Here is a 22,443-nt window from a genome sequence, read left to right as displayed (position 1 = left end):
ATTTTGCGTATGCTTGTGCAAATATTTCTTTCTGAGATCATTATATAATGGACAGGCTGTTAATACATGTAATTCGTCCTCTACTCTACCACATCATGGACAGTTTTTCAAAACATCACGATAACGCTGATTTAATAATAGACAGGCTGTTAATATATGTTTCATAATGATTACTCCCATTGAGTTTGCTTGCCCAATCCTGTTTAAAGCCATCTATGTGTTGTTTGAACATTTTAAGAAAAGCATTTACATCCCCAACCGCACCGTCATTTATTTCATTTCAAGTTATCCAGAAACATTCTGATTCCTCTGTGTCAACCCCACCGTCGTTTATTTCAAGTTATCCAGAAACATTTTGATTCTTCTGTGTGAACCCCACCATCGTTTATTTTAAGTTATCCAGAAACATTTTGATTCCTCTGTGTCAACTACACCTGAAACAAAAAGAAAACACTGCTTACTTTTAGCGTCTGCTGTTTTTTCCTCCACAGAGGGCGACTCCTCACTGTCCATTGGCTCCTCCTTGTGTTGCTGCTGATCGTTGTGTAGCTGCTGCTGCCGGATGCGCATGAACAACTGTCGCTGCATGGGTGGAAGATGCTTGGCGATGTCCAGGGTTTGGTCTTTGTCAGCACCACCTTCTGCTTTGATTTTATCATCTGCTGGGCCAAAGAAAAAGAAATCTAATCAAACCATGTTGCCTGTAGCCCAGCTGACTGCAATAAGGGCCATTTCAAGGCTGAATACCTGTCAGTTCTTAAAACACGTTCTTTTTTATCATCTGTAGAGCTAAAGAAATTCAAATCTAATCAAATCATGTTGCTTGTTACCCAGCCAGCTGACTGCAAAAGAGGCCATTTCACGGGTGAATACTGGTCAGTTTTTAAAACGTTTTTTTTTCATCTCTAGGGCCAAAGAAAAAGATGTTGGTTGTAGTCCCGCCGGCTGACTGCAAAAGGGGCCATTTCAATGCTGAATACCAGTCAGTAGAGCCAAAGAAAAAGAAATTTGACCAGATAATGTTGCTTGGAACCCAACCAAACACAGAGGCCATTTCAAGGCTGAATACCTGTCAGTTCTTAAAACAAGTTCTTTTTTATCATCTGTAGAGCCAAAGAAATTCTAATCTAATCAAATCATGTTCCTTGTAACCCAGCCAGCTGACTGCAAAAGAGGCCATTTCACAGGTGAATACTAGTCAGTTTTTAAAACAAGTTTTATTTTGGTATTTTTTATCATCTCTAGGGCCAAAGAAAAAGAAATCAAATCATGTTGCTTGTAGCCCAGTTGACTGGAATAGGGGCTATTTCAAGGCTGAATACCTGTCAGCTTTTAAAAGATCTTTTTATCATCTGCAGGGCCAAAGAAAATGAAACCTAATCAAATCATGTTGGTTGTATTGGTTGTAGTCCCACCGGCTGACTGCAAAAGGGGCCATTTCAATGCTGAATACCAGTCAGTTTTTAAAATAAGTTCTTTTTATCATCTGTAGAGCCAAAGAAAAAGAAATTTGACCAGATAATGTTGCTTGCAGCCCAACCAAACACAGAGGCCATTTCAGGACTGAATACCTGTCAGTTCTTAAAACCAGTCAAAGAGATCCCAAAATAAAGTTAAAAGGTCAGTTCAAATAATGCTAAAAAGACAAATTCAGATCATGTAAAATTCAAATCAAGTAAAAACATTTAAAATGTCATACAAAGACCATCTTACCCATGTATGTTAGAATCAAAGTAAAATTTTAATCAAGTTAAAAACATTGATTTCCTTCCAGAACTGAAAAAGAGTGTCCAGGGAATAATGTCAGTTACTTTCTGTAAGGCATGCACAGGGTAGGTTTTCCTCATATGTATACATTTCTGTACATAATGCTTTTGGGAAATAGTACCCCTAACAGTCTTTCAGAGGTAATTTGCATTACCAAGCGTCAGTCAATATCAATATATGTTGAATTTCTCAGGTGGATGGCACTGTGCTTGTTAATGACAGTGAATAAGCCCTTGCTGTACAAAGACATCAATCATTTTATTCGGTGAAACAGACACACATATCAAATTTGTAGATGCATGCACATACACGCACACAAAAACAAAGCACTAGTAAATTGCGCAATCAGTCATGCTCACCTGGGGATTGTTGAGGTGGTGGTGATGGTGATCCTTTGTCAATGGTAAGGGCGTGCATTCCATCCTCTCCATCAGAACTGTCTTCACCAGAACTGGCTTCCTGTGAACCCTGAAAGGCTATTTTGCCTGTCTGTTCTTTCTGCCCAGGTTGGGACACAGCTGCTTTCTCTTCTTCATCTCCAGTCTGTTCACTGTTTGCAGGTTTGTCGGTCTGGTTCTCACCTTCACCACTGATGCTGGAAGTACCATGTTCTGTGGGAACATCTGAAGCACTGCCAGTTGCTGTCTCCTTCGTACTTTCATCAGAAACTCTGTTGTCCGGCTCTCCCGAGCCATCCATGCTTTTCCCGTCACCATCTTCCTTCTTCCTCATGTCTGAATCCTGCGCCATCGGTGGGCCTTGGTTGGGCATCGGACCTTGAGGGCCATTTTGGTTGAAAGACCCTGAGCCTGAACCATGAAGAAGTGCACTGATCATGTTGAGCACTGGGGGCATGGAGGAAGCCGTCTGGCCACCCATGCCGAATCTGGGCATCCCCATCCCGGGCATGTTGGGGTTCATCATACGGTTCATACCCTGCATCATGTTGGGGTTCATCCCACGCATGTTGGGGTTCATGCCTCGCTGGTTCATCATTCCCTGCATGGGGTTCATGCCTTGCTGGTTCATGTTCATTCCCTGCTGCTGCATGTTGGGGTTCATGCCTTGCTGCATCATGCCTGGGTTCTGCATCCTTTGCTGCATGCCCGGTGCCATGCCTTGGTTCATGCCCTTCTGCATGGCCTGGTTCATGTTCATGCCTTGCTGCTGCATGTTGGGATTCATCCCTTGCATGTTCTGATTCATCCCTTGCTGCATGTTTTGATTCATATTTTGCTGCATGTTCTGGTTCATCCCTTGTTGCATGTTGGGATTCATATTTTGCTGTTGCTGCATGTTGGGATTCATATTTTGCTGCTGCTGCATGTTAGGATTCATATTTTGCTGTTGGATGTTTGGATTCATCCCTTGCTGCATGTTTGGATTCTGCATGTTGGGATTCATATTCTGCTGCACGTTGGGATTCATGCCTTGCTGCATATTCTGATTCATGCCTTGCGGCATGTTTTGAGCGTTCTGATTCATCCCTTGATTGGGGTTCTGCTCCATGTTAGGATTCATCCCCATCCGAGGCCCCATGTTCTGCTGCATCATGTTGGGGTTCATGCCTTGCTGCTGCATGTTGGGGTTCATTCCCTGCTGCATGTTGGGGTTCATGCCTTGTTGCATGTTGGGGTTCATGCCTTGTTGCATCCCCGGGTTCATGCCTTGCTGCTGCATGCCATACATGGGGCGAGGGCCTCCCATCATGGGGCGGTTTACGGGACCCTGAGAGCCAGGCATCATCATGGGGTTGGGGGGCCCTTGCTGCATCATACCCCCGGGGTTCGGGCCTCGCATACTGTTCTGTGGTGGGGTGCCCAGCAGACTAGGACTGGGGGAGGAGGAGGCAGCCGGGGCAGGAGGAGGAGGGGGGGGAGGGTTCTGAGCAGGTCTTGTGGGTGAACTGTCTGAAGGTGGCGATGAACTGTCCCCTCTTTCACTGTAGAAACTGACCATTCTGGAACACAGTAATAACTCATGCAATACTAATGTAAAACAAGTGCACAGCAAGTCATTTCAGCAAGTCTAAGGCAGATTTATTTCAAACTCTTGCCTCAGTCTCAGATGTAAACAGGAAGTAGTTTTGGTGTTCCATATGTAACAGCTTCGCCAACATCAACCACAGACTGCATGAGTCCATAAATACACCTTGATCTTTGATGTGTGTGTGTCGGTGGGGAGGGGTGGGGGGCAGTGGAGGAATGATGGAAAAACACAAATTTGGCAGAATTTAACTAAGACAATGGAAATCCGCAGAACAAAAACATCCTTGTCTGTTTACAGTAATTACTCAAAAGATGTTTATACAAACTGATGTCTTCTATCCTCAACTGGCTTTTATCTGCTTCTTAAAAAAAAAAGAAGAAAAAAAAGTGAAATAAAAAGAAGGGTAAACCTATGAAGTTATAAGTTCTGACAGACATGTAAAACAAAAAGTTTCCTTCATGTGTTTTGCTTATCCTAAGGCTTTTATTTTTACAAGATGATAAAACAACAAAACACATGACTGATCCACCAACCAAACAAAACAGAATACAGGTATACTAACTTTGGTTTCTGACCAGGTGGGAAGACCTCAATGTCAAACAAAGAGGGGATTTTCTTGATCTCTTTGGCTCTTTCCATGGCTTCTAACACGTGACGTGGAGGAGAGCCTGTTCAACACACAGTAATAGCATGCTACCGACATTTCATGAACATGAATTATAAAGCTTTTATATACATATATATATACACACACACACATATATATACACACACATATATATATATATATATATATATATATATATATATATATATATATATTGTGTGTGTGTGCATGTGCATGCATGCATGAATGTGTGTGATTGTGATTGACTGTGCATGCGTGCATGTGTGCGCGCGCACGTGCCTGAGACAATGTGAATGAGCAAGAACAAGAAAGAAAGATGAGACACAGAGGGGGGGGAGAGAGAGAGGGAGAGAGAGAGATGGAAACAGAAAGAAACAAATTTAACATGAAATTTGTGTGTATGGATAAAAATCAGGATGAGCAGTGTGAAAATAATGCCCTGAAATCTCATGCATAATGAGGCAACAGCAACAACAAAATTATAAAGCAGAGAGAATGACAGAGAGTGAAAGAATCAACTGATAATTCCAGATTTCATACCGAGCAGACTGGGCTTTTTGGGTCTGTCTGTGTCCATGTTTTCTTCCTTCAGACTGGGATTCAAGAACTGCACAACAGAAATCAAACCATCATGTCACTTGCACATCAAACAGGCAAAACCCTCATAAACCAAATGCTTAATTCTCCTTCACAGTGCCCCATACTCTTTCACAACATAGCACCATATGGTATTGTATTCAGTTCATCATCTGATTTTCCACTAATTCCAATTTCTTCAACAGAAGAAATGGTAGATGGTAATCACTTTTATCACAAACACAAAATATCTTCATTCATCATGGTCTTATTCTTCGACAGAAATGAGCCGCTAATCAAACTATCTAAAATAAATACTAAGAAAACTTTGATTAAAGATGCTTTCTGCAACACTTCATAATATCATCATATCATAAGAGGTATTATTTGCACTAAAAGACATTAGAAAATGTACAGCCCGTCACATGACAGAAAGCTAGCTTGGTTTCTACTATATGTTCAATAGCTGCGTGTGACTCAGCAATACAACTAAAACTGACATGGAAGAAATTTGGGTCATTACACCATAAAACACACCAGCTATTAGAACACCCACACAAACACACTCACACATCCTTGAACATACCTCTTCAATTATTTTCTTGGTTTCTTCTGTCAAAGGTTCATGTGAAAATCTGCATTTCTCTCCAGCAAAACAAGTCTGTCCAGTATGATAATACTTGCATGGAAAATCATGTACATATGTTAAGGCAAATACACTGACACATCTTTACGTGTGATTATTTTTGTCACAAATCTTTCAACTGTTGAAATGTTTCTCCCTTTAATCAGAGGCACCAATAAATGATAATGCATAAAGTGAGACAGAAAATATAAGCACCTTTGTGCAACTTCTAGGCATTCTATCTATACAATAGTCTCTATGGTAAGAGGGTGAGGATTCCTGAGGGACAAATCTCAGCTCATTAGATTTTTTAAATATCTCTATAGACTGGTTAAATGTTTGTTTTTTTTACCCACTGTATAAAAAACAAAAACAAACCTGTGTAACACTCCTGTATAGTTAACTTTTTTAACATAAAAGTCAAAAGCTTCTGCTGGCATTCAAGGTAAACACTGTGGCACGACTTTCCAGTATTGCTGAAGACTGAAGAGTGTGATCCTATTTGTTGTCAGCATGTGCCTCAATGATGCCTGCATTTTTAGAACTGTCAACAAGGTCATCGACACTGCAAAATCCATCAACTCGAACACTGAATCATGGGATGACTGGGTTTGTTTTTTTTTGGTGTCATGCCAACTGGTCATGAACAGCTCTGCTCATCAATGCACAGAAGAATTAAATGAAGGCTGTGCAATTGACTGACTGCAAGAGTAGGGTAGATCTTGTTTGGTTCTGTGTGGCAACATCTTATCTTTTTTTAAACGTATTTCTCAACAGCAATTCATCTGAATTTTTCTTCATTGATTCTCTTTGAATGAGCTTCTGCTAATTAGAACAAGTACTTGAAAATACCAGCACACAGAGTTAATGGTTTCATCCACCAATAGGGGGCACTCACCTTTTAGTCAGAAATTTGTAGTTATGTTCATAAACAAGTGTTTTATAGTTTTATAATCAAGAAAACCAAAACAAAACACAGAAGTCATCCAATTCAATACATTATAACAGAAAGGATATCATGCATGTATATGCAACTGTCTTTGTGGCATCCAGCTTGTGTGAGGTAAAACTTGCAACACTCAAGGCGTTTGTTCCTGGGGGCATCATGGTTGAATGGACAGTTGGCTCCCTGAAATACAAAGAAAATGAGTAAAAAATACTTCAATCATTTCTTTTTTCAACAATTATAAAATAGTAAGTATCATTCCTTTAAAACCACAAAGACCTGTCATGGTCCAAACATGTACAAACAGGACTGTTTCACAACTGAGAAGATAATCAAGGAAATTCTGACTGAAGCAAAGATAAAATATAATCTTTTGCCATGACAAAGACAACATGGAGCAAAGAGAGAATTATGGCTTTGTATACTACATGAGAGGAAAATTTTCATGGAAATTCTGACTGAATCGAAAGTATAATCTTTTGCCAAAACAAAGAGAACACGGAAGAAGACAGAAATATGGCTCTGTATACAACATGAGAGAGAAGAAAATCTTCAAGGAAATTCAGACTGAAGCAAAGATGAAGCATTATCTTTTGCCATGACAAAAACAACATGGAGCAAAGACAAGAGTTATGGCTGCTCTGTATACAACGTAAGAGAGAGGAAAATATTTCTACTGACCTTAGCACACTTGCCGTCCTTGAAGAACTTGCAGACAGGTCTTTCAGCCATGGGTATTTCAGCTAGTTTTTTCTTTGGTGGTTCATTGTGTCGGCCACCATCTTTTCGTCTGCCACGCCCTCCACCACCTCCCCCTCGTTTTTTACCGGGTTTCATGGCTTTAACTTTTACATGCTGAAATGATATAGTATTGATGTAAAACATGGGAAGAAAAGTTCAATCACTTATAAACAAATGAACAAACAGGTAATATACTTAAGGCACAGAAGCATAAAAAACTGCAACAACTACCACAGAAAAAAACCCACATGTCCAAGAAGACTATGTTTTATGTTACAAACTTTCATCTCCTTTGTACATGCAGTCATTTCTTGTCCTTAAACATCTTTTCTCCTTTTTGGGGGGTCTCAGATGGTCTTCACCTGGAGAAAGCTGATCTTTCACATTCAAAGCCAAGGTTTTCATCTAACTTCTAGTTCACATAACAGCAGTCAGTCTGCAAAACAATATCATTGTTATCATATATCACCAATGCAGTGAGTCTGAACTTACCGGTACTTCTTTTTCACTGGCTGCTACACTGGCGTCCATGAAGTCACCAGATACCAGACTTGTCAGGCTTGGCTGACTGGCCATCCTGTGGAAAAGAAAAAAGATGGACAGGCTTAGTACTGAATTAACTGCAGCAACAAATGAAAAACAGATAATCACAATAACAAACTGTTTCACTATTGTGAAAACTGAATACACACACTAAAACGAAAGAAAGGACACTAAAAAATAAACAGAATAAAAAAGAAACTGTGAACGGTGATAAAACCTAATATCCAGAATGCCAATAATAGCTATATATCAGAAATATTTCTTTTTCAATTAACATTTGACATGTTGTTAGCTGTTCCCTCTCCTACAAAGTAGTTTGTGACCGCAAAAAAGAGGTACTAGATGTTTATTTTATATATATGTGAGTGTGTGTGTGTGTGTATGTGTGTGTGTTAAAATGGCTCCAACATACTTGAAACTATTCCTCTGAATATAGCATGAGAGCATGCATGCGTGCATGCATGTGTACGAGTGTGCGTGTGTGCATGCATGCGCGTGTGAATGTGTGTGTGCAAGCGTGTGTGTGCATGCATGTGTGTGTGTGTCCATATATGTGCTTGAAAAAAACAAAACACAACTACTTAGAACTACCCAAATTTCACAAGACAGAAGTAATTTCAACAGCAAGAAAAAAATAATCTTACTCTTCATCCGACTCATCTGATGGACTATCGTAGAGTCCTGGAGGGCTGTCACCAGTGCCAGGATAGTAGTACATGCTACGAGGATCTCTCCGCCTGCCAGCTCCATGGTAATAACTGTTCTCAGGACCTCCCTGGTACCCAGGCCATCGTCCTCCTCCATCTTCATCCACTTGGTCATGGTCTACATACTCATGCCGACGTGCCTTCTTTCGCTGGTTACAAAAAGAGAAGAAATAAAAATAAAAATAATATAAAAAAGCAGGCACAACAAATTCAAATGAGGCATAAATCCAAACTGTCATAAAAAGAACCAGAGAACTCAAATTCTTTTCCAGCCTAAGACCAGTAGAATTTCTAGAGAATCAGTGTTCATTTCATTGTTAGTAAGAGAACTAGAGCTCATTACACGGTCTTGCCAGAGCAGTAATTTTCCTGAAAGATAATGACTCAAGATTTACTCATTAGATTCCTTTTGTAAAAAAAATTTATTACTGAACAAATATAACCCATTCAACAGCAGATCCTGACTATTCCTCCAATGTTTCCATTGCAGTGTTCTCACAAGAGACCAGGCCTTCCTTGATCATGACTGATTTCTTGTAAATCAACCACAGAAAACATACATGAATGATTAAAACTTTTCTCATCAAAAAGTAAAGAAATACACACGCCCCATCCTCCATCCAGAAATCTGATCACTGTTTTACTAAGTGGCAAGTGTTACTTGGTGGACTTGGAGTATTTCATTTGAATAGCTCAAAACACACACAACTGGAGAAAACAACTGAGTAAGGCTAAACTGACTAGAACAGAACATATGTGTATTCAATAAAGAGTAAGGAAAAAACTTATATCTAGTAAAGTAAGATTACATAAACAAATTATAATAATTCATTTTTTCATTACCTGCCCCTGCCCCCCCACCCCCACCTCCCTCCCCCGCGCTTTTTTTGTGTGTGTGATGAATCAGTCGCTTGCACTGTTGCAGACTAGTTGACAGAGTTAGCAGTATCACGTGTCTGACACTGATTGTCATACTACTTTAAAATTGCAGCAATGGTGACTCATTGACTGAAATAAATGTTGAATTTAAGTGATGACCTGTGGGATTTAGGAGCAGGGAACTGAAGAAGGCACAATCATCTGAAATAGTGGCCGGGTCACGGTCTACAATTTTGCCCTCTACTTTTAGATTAATAATCAGCAGCTAAGTCTGTACAATTGTGAATGTGCATGTGTGTGCTTAGTTATTATTTTCCTGAAATTAAAGAAGGAAAGGAAACGAACTTACTGTAACTTTTAATGTTACCACTTATCAAGTTGCTTTTTCCTCCCCCCCCCCCCCCACCCCCCCCAAAAAACAACAAAAACCAGAACAACTTCACCAAAAACTTAAAATTCACTCTACTGAAGTATCATTTATTCTGGTAGTTGAATGTGTAGTATATACAATCATTATGGGCTTCTTAAAGAACGGAATAGATAAAATCTTACCTTTTCGTCTTTCCGCTTGTCTTTTCTTTTCCTTTTATTGTCTCGTTTTCCTCTCGACTCTCTTGGTGGTTTTGGTCCACCCTCTGCATTTTCTGCCAACTCTGGTATCTGGTCTGGCATGGGTTGCTCGCCTTCTGAGTTCTCTGCTAACATTTTATTACCCAAGAAATGACTGATCAAAAAACTATAAGAACCAATTGCTACACAGTATGTATCCAGTCCACACTAGTATGTATCCATAGTGTACAAATTCAAATGAGGTCTAGCTATTCTAATTTGCTCTTGAACTACAATATCAACATGTAGATGTACATCTTTGGTTCTTATCTAAAATACTAAAACAGAGACATTATACTATAAGGTAATGCAGACACCTTTTAATTTATCAACCCAACTGACACAATACTTCCCAAATCTAAAACCTCTTTGTCCATTCATATATGGAGGTCACTGGCAATGTGTGCACTCTTGGAATCCTCCCAACAAAAAGGACTCCAAACTCTACAGAATGCAAAGTCGGTGAAGACTTGAACAATCAATCAAATAGAAGCATAAGACCACCAAGAGAGAGGAATACAAACAATTAATCAGCTCTAGAATACACAGAAACCATTCCCAACATCCTAACCCTTGTCACTTTCATTCCCAGCATCAGGCAACAGTCAATTACTCAATATTCTTCTGGAAAGTAATATAATACTGCCCAGTACTGCATTGTACTATTCTGCACTGCACTGTAATGTAATGTGAAATTCTGCACTATACTGTAGTGTACTCAAACCTTGACAGGAGAAAATAAATTATGAAAGGACTTCAAATTATTTTTTTCCCAAGAAATAAATCTGTTACCAATGTAACTTAAGTAAAGCAACAATTACAGCCTAAAACAAAAGTTATCACAAGCTGTTAAAAGTGCCAAACCTAATGTAACGACAAAATATGCATAAGATGATGACGACAATGACAAACATGAAAATGATGAGCATGCAGCAAAATCTTTTCACAGTACATTAACCACCTTAGCGAGAAAAGAGGAAACCCTCAAACAAAGATCAAAAACTGAAAAGGCTAAAAATAGTAACCCCTCAAACAATCATCAAAAAGGCTGAAAAGAGTAAACCCTCAAACAATCATCAAAAAGGCTGAAAAGAGTAAAACCTCAAACCATCATCCAAAAGGCTGACTGGTTTAACCAACTGAGAGCCAATACGACATCAGCTGACATCCTGCAAAGAGTGCTGCCATAATGCACACAAGACGTCCTGCATGTATTTCGATTTTTCCATCAGAGTTTGGTAAATGAATATTAACAGACTGAATGGTTTGTTTTATGTGTCTGGATTACAAACATATTATCTGAGCATTCATCAGGTGGAAGACTCCTTTTATCTCAATAATGATTTGCTAACTGGACCACTTGGAGCAAGTGTGTACAGAGGGTTTGCCTCCGATTCTTTCCTCAGTCCATCTATCCAATCAAGATATAATTTCTAAGCGAGTGATCATGATTAACAGTGAAGACATGGTACCTGGACCTTCATGTAATTTGAGAAGAGGGGGATGAGAGATGGAGGAGCAGTTTAAGACAAAAGGTTGAAGGCCAGACAGGGTAAAAAGGGCGTGGACCAACTGTCAATGAATTGTCTTTTCACAACTAACGGGAATGGCAACAGACAATCATCCACAATTTTCTTGAAAGCCAGGGCTGACAGATGATAGGAATTGCATGTTTTGTTTTGTTTTTAACATTTTCACGCTTTTTTGTCACTGATCAGTTGATCAATTTATTCATAGAGGATACAAACAGGATGTGCAGCAGACACTTTGTCGGATCAGTTACAACCAGGAGGAAAGGAATATCATCGAAGCATTTTCTCCTCAAAAGGAGGATGCTCTTATCTGCACAAGAGCTTGACAGCTCACTCTCTGAGAACACGACTGACTTTTTGTCCTAACCAAATCTACGCATGTTGTTCACTTTGAAATGATTCAAATGAATAGTTTTCTAGATTCAAAATGACTGGGGAGGAAAAAAAAACAGATTTAGAAACCACATTCATTTTCCTTCACAAAAATATTTCTTTCCGTTCTCTATCTCCTATAGTTTTTGTGCTAATTTTTTTTATATATATATATTTTTTTTTTATTACCCCTGAATCCTCAAAATTCTGACAAGGGGAGAGCACTTTTTTTAAATAAAATTCTCTGGCAATGCATGGATTAAGTAGTTAACATGTTGTAACCAATTCAAAGTGATTATCTATGAGCATGACAATGAGAGCCTTGTAAAGTTACTATCTACACAACTAAAACTCAAGTTGCAAGTCTTTTAAACATACTCCCCAAATCCTTTGAGACAACATACACTATGCTTTACAGTTATACCAATGAAAAGTTCTATACATTTAACACTTACCTTCATCTTCGTCTTCAATTGATCTCCTGGTGTTGAAGATCTGGGGCATTTCTTCTTCATCACTTGCAATTTCACCATCTTCAAGTATTTCTCCATCTTCTGTTTCTTTCTCTGCTGTCTCTGCCACTACAGTCTCTCTCTCTTCTCTGACAGTATATAATGATTCATCATCGTACACAATTTCCTCACGTGAAGAACGCTTTGAGTGTCTGTGGTGTTTTCTGTGACTTCTTCCGTGCCGTGAAGATTTGCGGGAACGACTTCGCCTTTCTCGTTCACCTGAAGGTCGTTTTTCAAAGCTGCTGTTTGGATCAGTGCTGTCATTTTGATAAGGGTCCATGTCTTGAGGGGGTGGAACACTTTCATCAGCGTAGTCATGTTGAGAAATTAGCTGAGTATTCAATTCTGCCAATGCTTCCTCAGTTCCCGGAGGGTCCGGCTCATCTTCCACTGATGACATGGTGTCTTCCGTTTAAAGCAAATCTGTAAAAAAATAAATAAATAAATAAACAATTTCAATTGACAAAAGCAAATTAAGAGAAAGCCTTTTAGTTCTTTCACTTGAAACAATAGTGAAACTTTCACTTCTAATTTGTGAATTTTGCTTAGCTCTCAACTGCAAATGTACCTTGTTCATTCACTCACTCCACCCGCCTTCTCTGCTGTCTAAACCAGTCAATGTATTTGCCTATGACACTACTTCCTGGGAAGTGGAAAGATGGGTGGAACAACAGAGGAGGCATAGATGGAGGCAAACAAGGTCAGATATCTGAAAAATCAGACAACTGAATAATGGCAGGGGTAAAAGGCCTTGTAAGAGTCAAGAGTGCAAGGGCAAAGAATTGCTGGGAGTCCAGCACAAGGGACACCCCTTATTAAAGACCACCAAAAAAATTCTAAAGCTTTTTTTCCCCCCAATCTTCAATAATTTATGGCAATAATCTTCTACTAAAGGAATGCACTTATGGTTCAAAAGTTAACCTGTAAAAATACATATTTGCCTGAGTTTTATTCCAGTTTTTTGCTCGTTTTCTTTTTTCGTTTTTTTTGTTGTTGTTTTTTTTTTAGGGGGTCTGTGGGGGGGGGGGGGGGTACGGAGGCCTGGTGGTAGTGTTTCTTTATTTGTTTCTTTTATTCTTCTGTCGTGTTCAATAGTGACTGTTCTGAATTACCATATGCGGGACACCACCTATTAAGTTCCAAACTGATGCATGACAGTGACAGTTTTGTGAAGGAGCCAGTGTCTCACCATAAGTGAAAACTACCACAATATCCCACCCCAAACAAGTACTCTGGGAGACTGAGTGTCTCCCTGTGAGTGAAAACCACAACACCCCCTTCCCAACCAGTCCCCTACAAACCTGCTGACATCAGAGTTTGTCAAGAACACACACATGTGCATGGAAGTGGAGGAGAAACTGAAACGTAAGTGAAAGGCATAAAGCCCATGTAATTATCCCTTTGTTTCAGTGCCAAGCCTATTTCATGCTCAATGACAATTACCAGTATTTGCCATGGGTTTTGGTTTCAGAGGGTGATTTAAAAAAAACCCAACAATTCTTGTGCGCAGACTGTCAAAAGAAACATAACTAATACTTTTCTGCAAGGAATGTGAGAACATTATTCATTTAAAATAATTTCAAATTCCTACAATGACGCAGACGTAAATTTCTGTCCTGGAGCACGTTTTTGCACACTGGCAGGGGATGGAAATTTCCATCCAGGGCGCTCATGGGGTTATGAGTTGAGGTATCCCCCCCTCACCCCCTCCCAACCCTTTTTTTTTTTTTTTTTTTTAATATAGGATTTTGACAATGCTGCTATGTGCTCTGGAGGTCCATTTGGGTATAGGACTACATGCTATATAAATGCAGAACTCTACCAATCCTTGCACAATATATCCCAGCATCAACCAGAGAGACAAGACACCCGCGGTGTTGGTCAGTGTTTAGCAACACTCTCAAAGGTGCATCTGTGAGGTCATCTGGGGATGACCCTCTACTGAGTGGTCTCTGTCTTCTCATTTGAGCCCATATTCTACTGGGTATTCCTATGGAGCCTGCCATGGACCAGTAAAGTACCTATTCTGATGGGGATCTACCGTTCACACTCGCATCCTTATAGTCAATGGTCTGCATTGTTATTTCACCAATGCGGCAGAATGACCCCCATCAAAAAGAAAAGAATACTATTTCTACAGACTGATGTCAGTTTTGATGTGGAAGAACAGGGAAGGACACTAAATAAAGCCCTCTTTTACACTGTTTGCAACATCGTATATTATACTTTTTAAAGCATTCTCATAATTCAGTATAACTGTATAGTGAATGCAGATCTATAAAATAAAATAAAATAAAAAGGCATCAATTTTGTATGATGAATATGGGTTTCCCATTTTGATTGCATGTCATTTGAACTGAAAAGACAATTAAGGCGGTGTTGAATATAGTTTCAGAGAGATACATGAGATACAGAATGAGACTGACAGACAGAAAAAAGCTGGGAAAGGAATGAACAGAACCAGTGTTAGCAAACTAAGGGTGGGGGGACAAGTAATGACCATTACAATTTTTATACCAAAGGTGAGTGAATCAAAATTTGTGCATTAACTGAGAACTAGGAATCATGTAAACAGATTCTGCCCATTGAGAAAAGAGCTCTCACTGCTGCCTGTGGTAAACAGTGTCACGAATGCAATATATATTTTCTAAAACAAGGTAATGGAGGAACACACAAATAATAAGGATGTATATGTCACTGTGTGTGCATGCACAGACTTGACAAAATAAAAAGGAACAAACAAAATGCACAGACTGACTACATAAAAAGGAAGAAACAAACAAACAAAATTAACAAACTATCAACAGACAAGGAGAAACATACAACTTTACAAGGGGATAATTGGATAATGTCACAGCTATTCTTTTCCTTTGGGGCATTAAACAGGGTGGGGGAGGGTTTAAGGGAGGGGAAGGACTGTGTGGTATTAAATTGTATAAATATGTGGTATAACAAGGAGACTCACTCAGACACTGAAACAACCATACAATAACTACATGTAACTTGCATTGCTTTTGGCACAGAGTTAGGGATCTCAGTTCATTCACACACAACTTCTGCGAATATGTTGATTATCAATATTGCCATCATGTATTTATACACTAGATTACTTTGCTAAGAAATTAGGAATTTTCATAATTCTAACTGAGATTTAGAAATTAGGAAATTTTTTTAATTCTAGTAGTAGTAAGATTTATAAACTGGTAATATTCATAAATCTAATAACTTTAAAAAAAAAAACAATAAAAAAAACCCAGTGCTGTTTTATAAAACATCACATTATCAAGTATTAACCTAATCAAGGTTACATTTAAAGCCATACCACATACTCCCCTACTGAAACAAGGTTAATATATGAAAAATTCCCTTTTATAAAATATTGACCTTGTTAAATATAGATCAGATGCTTTTTTCCTTTTTTTTTTTTTTTTTTTTGGACAGAAATCCAAACCTATTATGACTTAATGGTTTTTAAATGGGATATGAGGCAAGAGGAGTGGGGGGGTGGGGTGGGGGGGGGACTTTTTAAGTCTGTTAATAACAGCAAAATTCACTGTACACACAATCATTTATATTCTTTAATCTTGAGTGGTGGGTTTAATGCTAACTGCTCCAAAACAATATTTGTAATGATCACTCTTTGAAACATCTAAGCAACTGATACAAAGACAGGGGGTGATTTTATATTAATCAGTGCTTTGTGAATGAAGAATATCTCACATCTACTTTGATTAGTTTTAATGTTCAAAATGTGTCTGCAAGATACCAAAACAAAACTATAAGCAGCTGTAGGTAACAAAGCACCCCTGTTCAGTTTGCTGGATGTTCCTATCAATCATTATGCCATTAAGTTGGAGTATATGGATATTTTTTCTACATGTTCAAAATAATTTAAGTGGTAACTTGCTGAGAAATGAAAATTCTAACATGCTACCATTAATTTTCTTAACTACTGTTATAAATGTCAGTTTACAATTTCCTTGAATAAAAATTAATTTGACTAGGTCACTGCAAAGCTCACAAAGATAACAAATAAAACGAAACTTAACTGACAGCATAGAAAATTTTCTGTCTAGAGCATCCAGTTTTTTTATCATTCACCAAATCAAATAACCATTCAAAACTGTCTGGAAATGTCTCTCTTCTTCTTCTGTCAGTGACAATCAGTCAACCATTATTGTCACATTATGTATGTTGGTATATCTTCCCAGATTCTTCTTCTGGTAAAATATTCTTTGTGACCCCTGTACACTTGATAATAACTATATTCTGTTCATTAACCAACTGATAGGTGACACTGATTACAGGATTTTTAATTTGTGATATTTGATCTTCAACATGTGTAAGCACTTTTTCTCTTTGTCTTACTTGGCCAGTGTTGCTTATACTGGTATTGTAGTTGCACAGTGGCACACAGAGTTGAAACAAAAAATTACATGGATATTACACATACTTCACAAACATATTTACAAAAATGAGACAAACTCAAATACCAGTGGTGGTTAAGAAAATAACACTAATAAATTTACCATGAACACACAAATGACCAACCCAGTGTCACTCCACATTTGCTTATCTAACAGAAGTTTCTTTAAAATAGTTTATTCTGCATGCAATGCACTATTCTTCTGAACTCCACTTACAATGGAAAATTTACTTTCTCAGTTCATGATAAAGAACTAGATAAAGAATGTATGTATATGTTTGTAAATGGGTGCAGTTGTGTACAGCCACACACAAACTTATTTCTTTACAAACCACAGCAGCAATGAAGCCAATAGTCTGCTGATTAGTCATAATTAAAAGGTTTGAGGGGTCTGGGAGAAATGGACAGGGACAAGTCTGGTTAGGGTAGAGGGATAATAACCAAGACATTTTATAATTATCCTTCCAACTGGTATTGAATTAACTGAGTAAGTTTCTGTATTTATTATTTTTTCTGAGGCTCTATTGCAAATGGATGTTCACAAAGTGGTTCCAGGGTGGTAGGAATTTTTTCTTTCTTTCTTTCTTTTTTAGGTGTGTGTTTTTAGTTGGTTGTTTTGTTTGGGTTTTTTTTGTGTTTTTTTTTGTTGTTTTTAAAATTTTTTAGGTTTTCTTTTCTCTCTCTCTCTCTTTTTTTCCCCCTCCCTTCTTACTTCATAAGATGTAAATAAGATTAGAATGAAATCTTGTTGGTTTACTTGAAACCGTTTACGACCAAGACGCTTTCTGGGGATTTTTGTTTTTCCTCCCCCACACCCCCTCTATTTTTCTCCACTCTTAAAGCTGCCGACTTGACTTCCGGGACAGCAACACTCCACAACGCGCGATTTCATCATTTGTGACGTCATCATGTCAGCCACAATAAGGCCTTGAAAAGGTCAAAGGCTTAACCCACTGAATCAAAATTACATAAAACTAAAAAACCACTAATATAAAGCATAAAAGACAACGGGTAATTTTCCCCTGTGTCTCCAGCGTTTAGTATCCCTACACTGTTCGTGAAGAACATATTTCCGGGCAAATGGGACTGTAGAGAAACGATGTGGGTGACAAATATTCCCAAGATCAACAGCACCTTTTTTTTAACCATTCTTTTAGCAAAAAAATTATTTCTTACGTACCTTGCTACATACATATAGTTTTTAAATTGAGTCCATCGGGGTCTTTTTTTTCCCCTCGTGGTGTTTTGAGCACCTTTTATGAGCTGGGCATTCTCGACTTTTTACACGTGCTTTGGTCGGCCATTGATTTTTTTTTTTTTTTTTTTTACCATTCGCATGCACATGCTTCCACTTTCCATTATCCGCTCTCGTACAGTGAATTGACTAATGGAAAATGCACACCTGACAGTATATGATTAGTTCTCTCTACCTCCTATGAGAAAATAAAACGTGGGAGAGTACATGGGGTGAATGGGAGTTGGGGAAATGGGTCAAAACCCGCCTGATGTGGCAGGTAAAAAAATCACACGCGAGGCGTGTTTTTCCACATATTTAAGGCCTTTAAAAATCTGCTGTCAATTACCCTACCCTCTCTCATTAAAGTTTTTGGTAGGGTGGGCAAGACAGCACAAACTAAACACACACAGTACACACACACGGTCTCCTAAAGGGTCACCCATTAGGATAATTTATGCACAATGGTCATTACCTTTCATCGAGTTATGAACTCGTCCTTCTTGTTTTAAATATAAGGCTTAATATGTATTAAGCGCTTCGTGCTTCGACGTACAGGCGATGCAAAAGTTGTAAAAGTGTGTCCGTCAAAAAAAAATCTTTAGCTTTCCCTGTTCAAGCCTTTGCCGAAGCCCACAAGGGCACAAGAGGGGTCGGGCTCGTCAAGGGACTTTAGCTGAAGATAAAGGGAAACAGAGACTGAAAGAGCGTTGATACTCTTAAACAGCTCAGTTAGTGAAGAAATTAGATATAGGTAATGTTTAAAACTCCTGTGATGGTCGAAGTATTGTTGCTCATCCTCGCTGTTTGAAACACACACATCATCATTCATAGTACGCAAGATGGCGACAACATATCACGTGGTCAGACCAACGAACATTCCAGAAGGGTTTACATCGAGGGGGGATCTGTTCAATAGTTTCCATTTAAAGCCAGGTGCAATCTACCTTATTCGTTATATTTCCCAATATTATTAAACATATTCAACATAAAAATTGCCCCTTACTTTTACCTTTGTTTCCGGACGTGGAGCAAATAAAGAAACCTTAATAATGTTTGAAATCGAGCCTAACACCCCTCAAAATTGACTCTCCCGACTTCGAGCCACACCGACTCAGTTCAAGTATCCAACACATCCTCTGCACATAGCGCATGCGCCTGAAACATTTTAATCAAATGTTCGTAGGAAAATAGTTATGAACGTGTGGTCGATTTGAATGCTTTGTCAAGAGAGATTCACATAGTTAGCTTTGTCAATCACTATAAATAGCCTTAGCATGAATATTCTGGCAAATATTTTCTACCACGATTGAGGGAATTTTGAGTAGTACTTGTTCCCCCCCCCCTCCCCCACCCCAAAGGGAAAGGGAAATATAAACCAACACCAAGATCTGCGCAAACGGAAACACATGTGCCAGTGCTATCCACAAACAAATCAGTTCTGACTTCAATTTTGACCAAATATTGCGGAAACAGAGAAATATTGTAATACAACTGATTATAACTATTTACTAAGTGGTGTCATCTGCATGGTTAGGAGGTTTCCTTTTAAAAAAAAAAGTTTTCTTTTCAAATGTCTCAACTCTGTGTGTGTGTGTGTGTGTGTGTGTGTGTGTGTGTGTGTGTGTGTGTGTGACATTCCTGAAACTATTCCCATGAACAATGAGTGTGTGTGTGTGTGTGTGTGTGTGTGTGTGTGTGTGTGTGTGTGTGTGTGTGTGTGTGTGTGACATTCTTGAAACTATTCCCCTGAACAATGTGTGTGTGTGTGTGTGTGTGTGTGTGTGTGTGTGTGTGTGTGTGTGTGACATTCTTGAAACTATTCCCCTGAACAGTGTGTGTGCGTGTGTGTGTGTGTGTGTGTGTGTGTGTGTGTGTGTGTGTGTGTGTGTGTGTGTGTGTGTGACATTCTTGAAACTATTCCCCTGAACAGTGTGTGTGTGTGTGTGCGTGCGTGTGTGTATATATATGTGTGTGTGTGTGTGTGTGTGTGTGTGTGTAGTGTGTGTGTGTGGTTTATTAATGACCAATACTAAAAGAACAGTCGGCGCATGCAATCCCATTCCTTAAAACACGAAATCAAGTTAAGCTCTCATGTAACATCACATGGTTAGCTGATGATATCCAACATATAGGTATGTCATGTAAGAAGTAATATGTGCCGGTGCATTGTCATGTATACCGGGCCAACAGATTCAGTTCAAGTTGTGTGTGTGTGTGCGCGCGCGCACGTCAGGTACACGCCTGTGCAACTCTGATAAGAATTGAACACCGAATATAACAGGATTCAGCGCTGACCATTGTTAGGAGGGTGCGGGGGGTGTTTGTTTGTTTTGGGTTTTTTCTTTGTTTTGTTGGGGGCTTTTTTTTTCTTGCTTTTTTTTCGTATAGGCTAATCCTGAGCAATCTGCATGTGTCGATTTATATGCAGTTACGAACATGCGTCGTTTCTTACTACCCCTGTATGGCATAATATATACATCTCTCTCTCTCTCTCTCTCTCTCTCTCTCTCTCTCTATATATATATATATATATATATATATATATATATATATATATGTCTGTGTGTGTGTGTGTGTGTGTGTGTGTGTGTGTGTGTGTGTGTGTGTGTGTGTAAAGGGACTATTCCATTCATATCTCGTGACTAAACATTCAACATTTGAATTGAATGTTATTACTTTTTCCAAATTTCACAGTCAAAATCGAACTGTTCGAAAACACATTGGTAATAAAACTAAATGATATTACTGAACGTACGACAACAACGATTTTTTTTTTTAATCATTAAAAACACGAATCACTAACAACAGAAGGGAGGGGGGGGGGAAGGATTATCTCATAAATCAGCACGAGACGAAAACTGAGCTCCGGTGTGCAGAATGCGCAGTTTTAGGATATGATATCTTACATTAACGATGCTTTTTGAGAAAAATAGAAATTTGCATCAAACATTGTATTAAAACGTATGCCCAATTCAAGTTGAACAGTGTTTCTTTTCTAACCAGTTTCGACCGGTTTGAGTGTTCCTGCTGCGCACGACGAGCGCACGAAGACGCGTGATGTCTATTTTTAGCATCACTTTGTCAACTGGGAACCGCCTATTTTGTTGAACCTTTTGGTTTTTCTTAGCCCAATTGTGGGCACTTTGTTCATAAAACATAAATAAAAGAAAATGTTTTACGCTAAAATTTAACAGCATATAATTATTGTTTGCTCTTGATCTATCGGTTTCATGCAAGCAAACACACACACTCGGGGGGCACACACACCCTGTTGACAAATGATTATAATTTTTTTTTGGATACGATCACTGAAATCACTGAAACACCCTCTCCAAAAACAACCAATACAAATAAACAAACAAACAAAAATAATACTTCTACTGCAGTTAGTATCAGTTGATGTAGATGATTACTACTGAAGACGTTAAATTGAAGACAAACGCGCGCCGCACACACACACACACACACACACACACACACTACAGAGAAAGAGAGAAAGCCGGAGAGAGAGAGTTTCTCAGTTTCTCAAAGAGGAGTCACTGCGTTCGGACAAATCCATAATTATACGCCGCCGGGCTGCACTGACGTACCTCTCGGTGTTCACCTTCACCTATCCCGTAGTCTTGTGGACCGTTGGGGCGCCACACTGACAGGTGATCTGGCAACCAGCATCCTCCAATCCTCTCCGTTTTCTGACCTCCTGACTGTATCGCTCAACCTCAAGCCCGTCCATTCTGGGATGTTGTCCTCCCATCTCTTCCTCTGTCTGCCTCTCCTTCCGAGTCCCACCCCCCTTGCACGGTGCCCTGCAGGAATGTCTTGGCAAGCCCTGATGATCTCGTGACATGGCCATACCATTTGAGCTTGCGTCTCTTGACCAAGATCAACAGGTTTTCGTAGGGCCCAATGACTTGCCTGATTCTGTTTCGAACTTCTTCGTTCGTGATATGATCTTTGTAGGAGATGCCCAGGAGTCTTCGAAAGCATCTCATCTCAGTGGACCGTATTCTCTTTTCTATTTCAGCTGTTAAGGTCCACGATTCACATGCATACAAGAGTATTGATGTCACCAGGGTACGCATCAGTCTGATCTTTGAGCTAAGTGCAATGTTCCGGTCGTTCCAGATGTACCTCAGTTTTGTGAGTGCTGCTGTCGCCTGTGCAATCCTGGAGAGTACTTCGGGTTTGGATCCCTCATCTGTCACAATTGCTCCCAGGTATTTAAAGCTGTGGACAGTTTCTAGCTTCTGGCCATCCACTCTTATGTCAGTGTTGATGCCATTGGTGTTGTTGGTCATCAGTTTGGTCTTCTCTGCACTGACCTGCATGCCATAGGCTCTAGAGGTTTTAT

General features: G+C 39.2%; 1 protein-coding gene across 2 annotated transcripts in view; it reads right to left on the bottom strand.

Moving 5' to 3' along the window:
- Positions 1-18,925, bottom strand: part of LOC143286886 (uncharacterized) — a 29,825-nt gene extending 10,900 nt beyond the window's left edge. The window contains exons 1-12 of one of the 2 annotated variants that reach the window (XM_076594798.1): positions 18,565-18,925; positions 12,370-12,852; positions 9,954-10,099; positions 8,460-8,671; positions 7,765-7,849; positions 7,213-7,386; positions 6,603-6,714; positions 5,547-5,656; positions 4,925-4,991; positions 4,319-4,424; positions 2,127-3,727; positions 462-659 (exon numbers count right to left, since the gene is read on the bottom strand). In XM_076594798.1, coding sequence (XP_076450913.1) covers positions 462-659; positions 2,127-3,727; positions 4,319-4,424; positions 4,925-4,991; positions 5,547-5,656; positions 6,603-6,714; positions 7,213-7,386; positions 7,765-7,849; positions 8,460-8,671; positions 9,954-10,099; positions 12,370-12,829 — 3,271 coding nt within the window. In that variant the 5' untranslated portion in view covers positions 12,830-12,852; positions 18,565-18,925. The remainder of the gene's footprint in view (positions 1-461; positions 660-2,126; positions 3,728-4,318; positions 4,425-4,924; positions 4,992-5,546; positions 5,657-6,602; positions 6,715-7,212; positions 7,387-7,764; positions 7,850-8,459; positions 8,672-9,953; positions 10,100-12,369; positions 12,853-18,564) is intronic. The other variant, XM_076594799.1, reaches the window with a different exon arrangement.
- Positions 18,926-22,443: the final 3,518 nt, after the last annotated feature.

Source organism: Babylonia areolata, chromosome 10 (assembly GCF_041734735.1).
Source record: "Babylonia areolata isolate BAREFJ2019XMU chromosome 10, ASM4173473v1, whole genome shotgun sequence".
In the NCBI taxonomy this organism is placed as follows: domain Eukaryota; kingdom Metazoa; phylum Mollusca; class Gastropoda; order Neogastropoda; family Buccinidae; genus Babylonia; species Babylonia areolata.
Note: the sequence above shows the minus strand (reverse complement) of the source record. Positions and strands in the feature narration are given on the sequence as shown.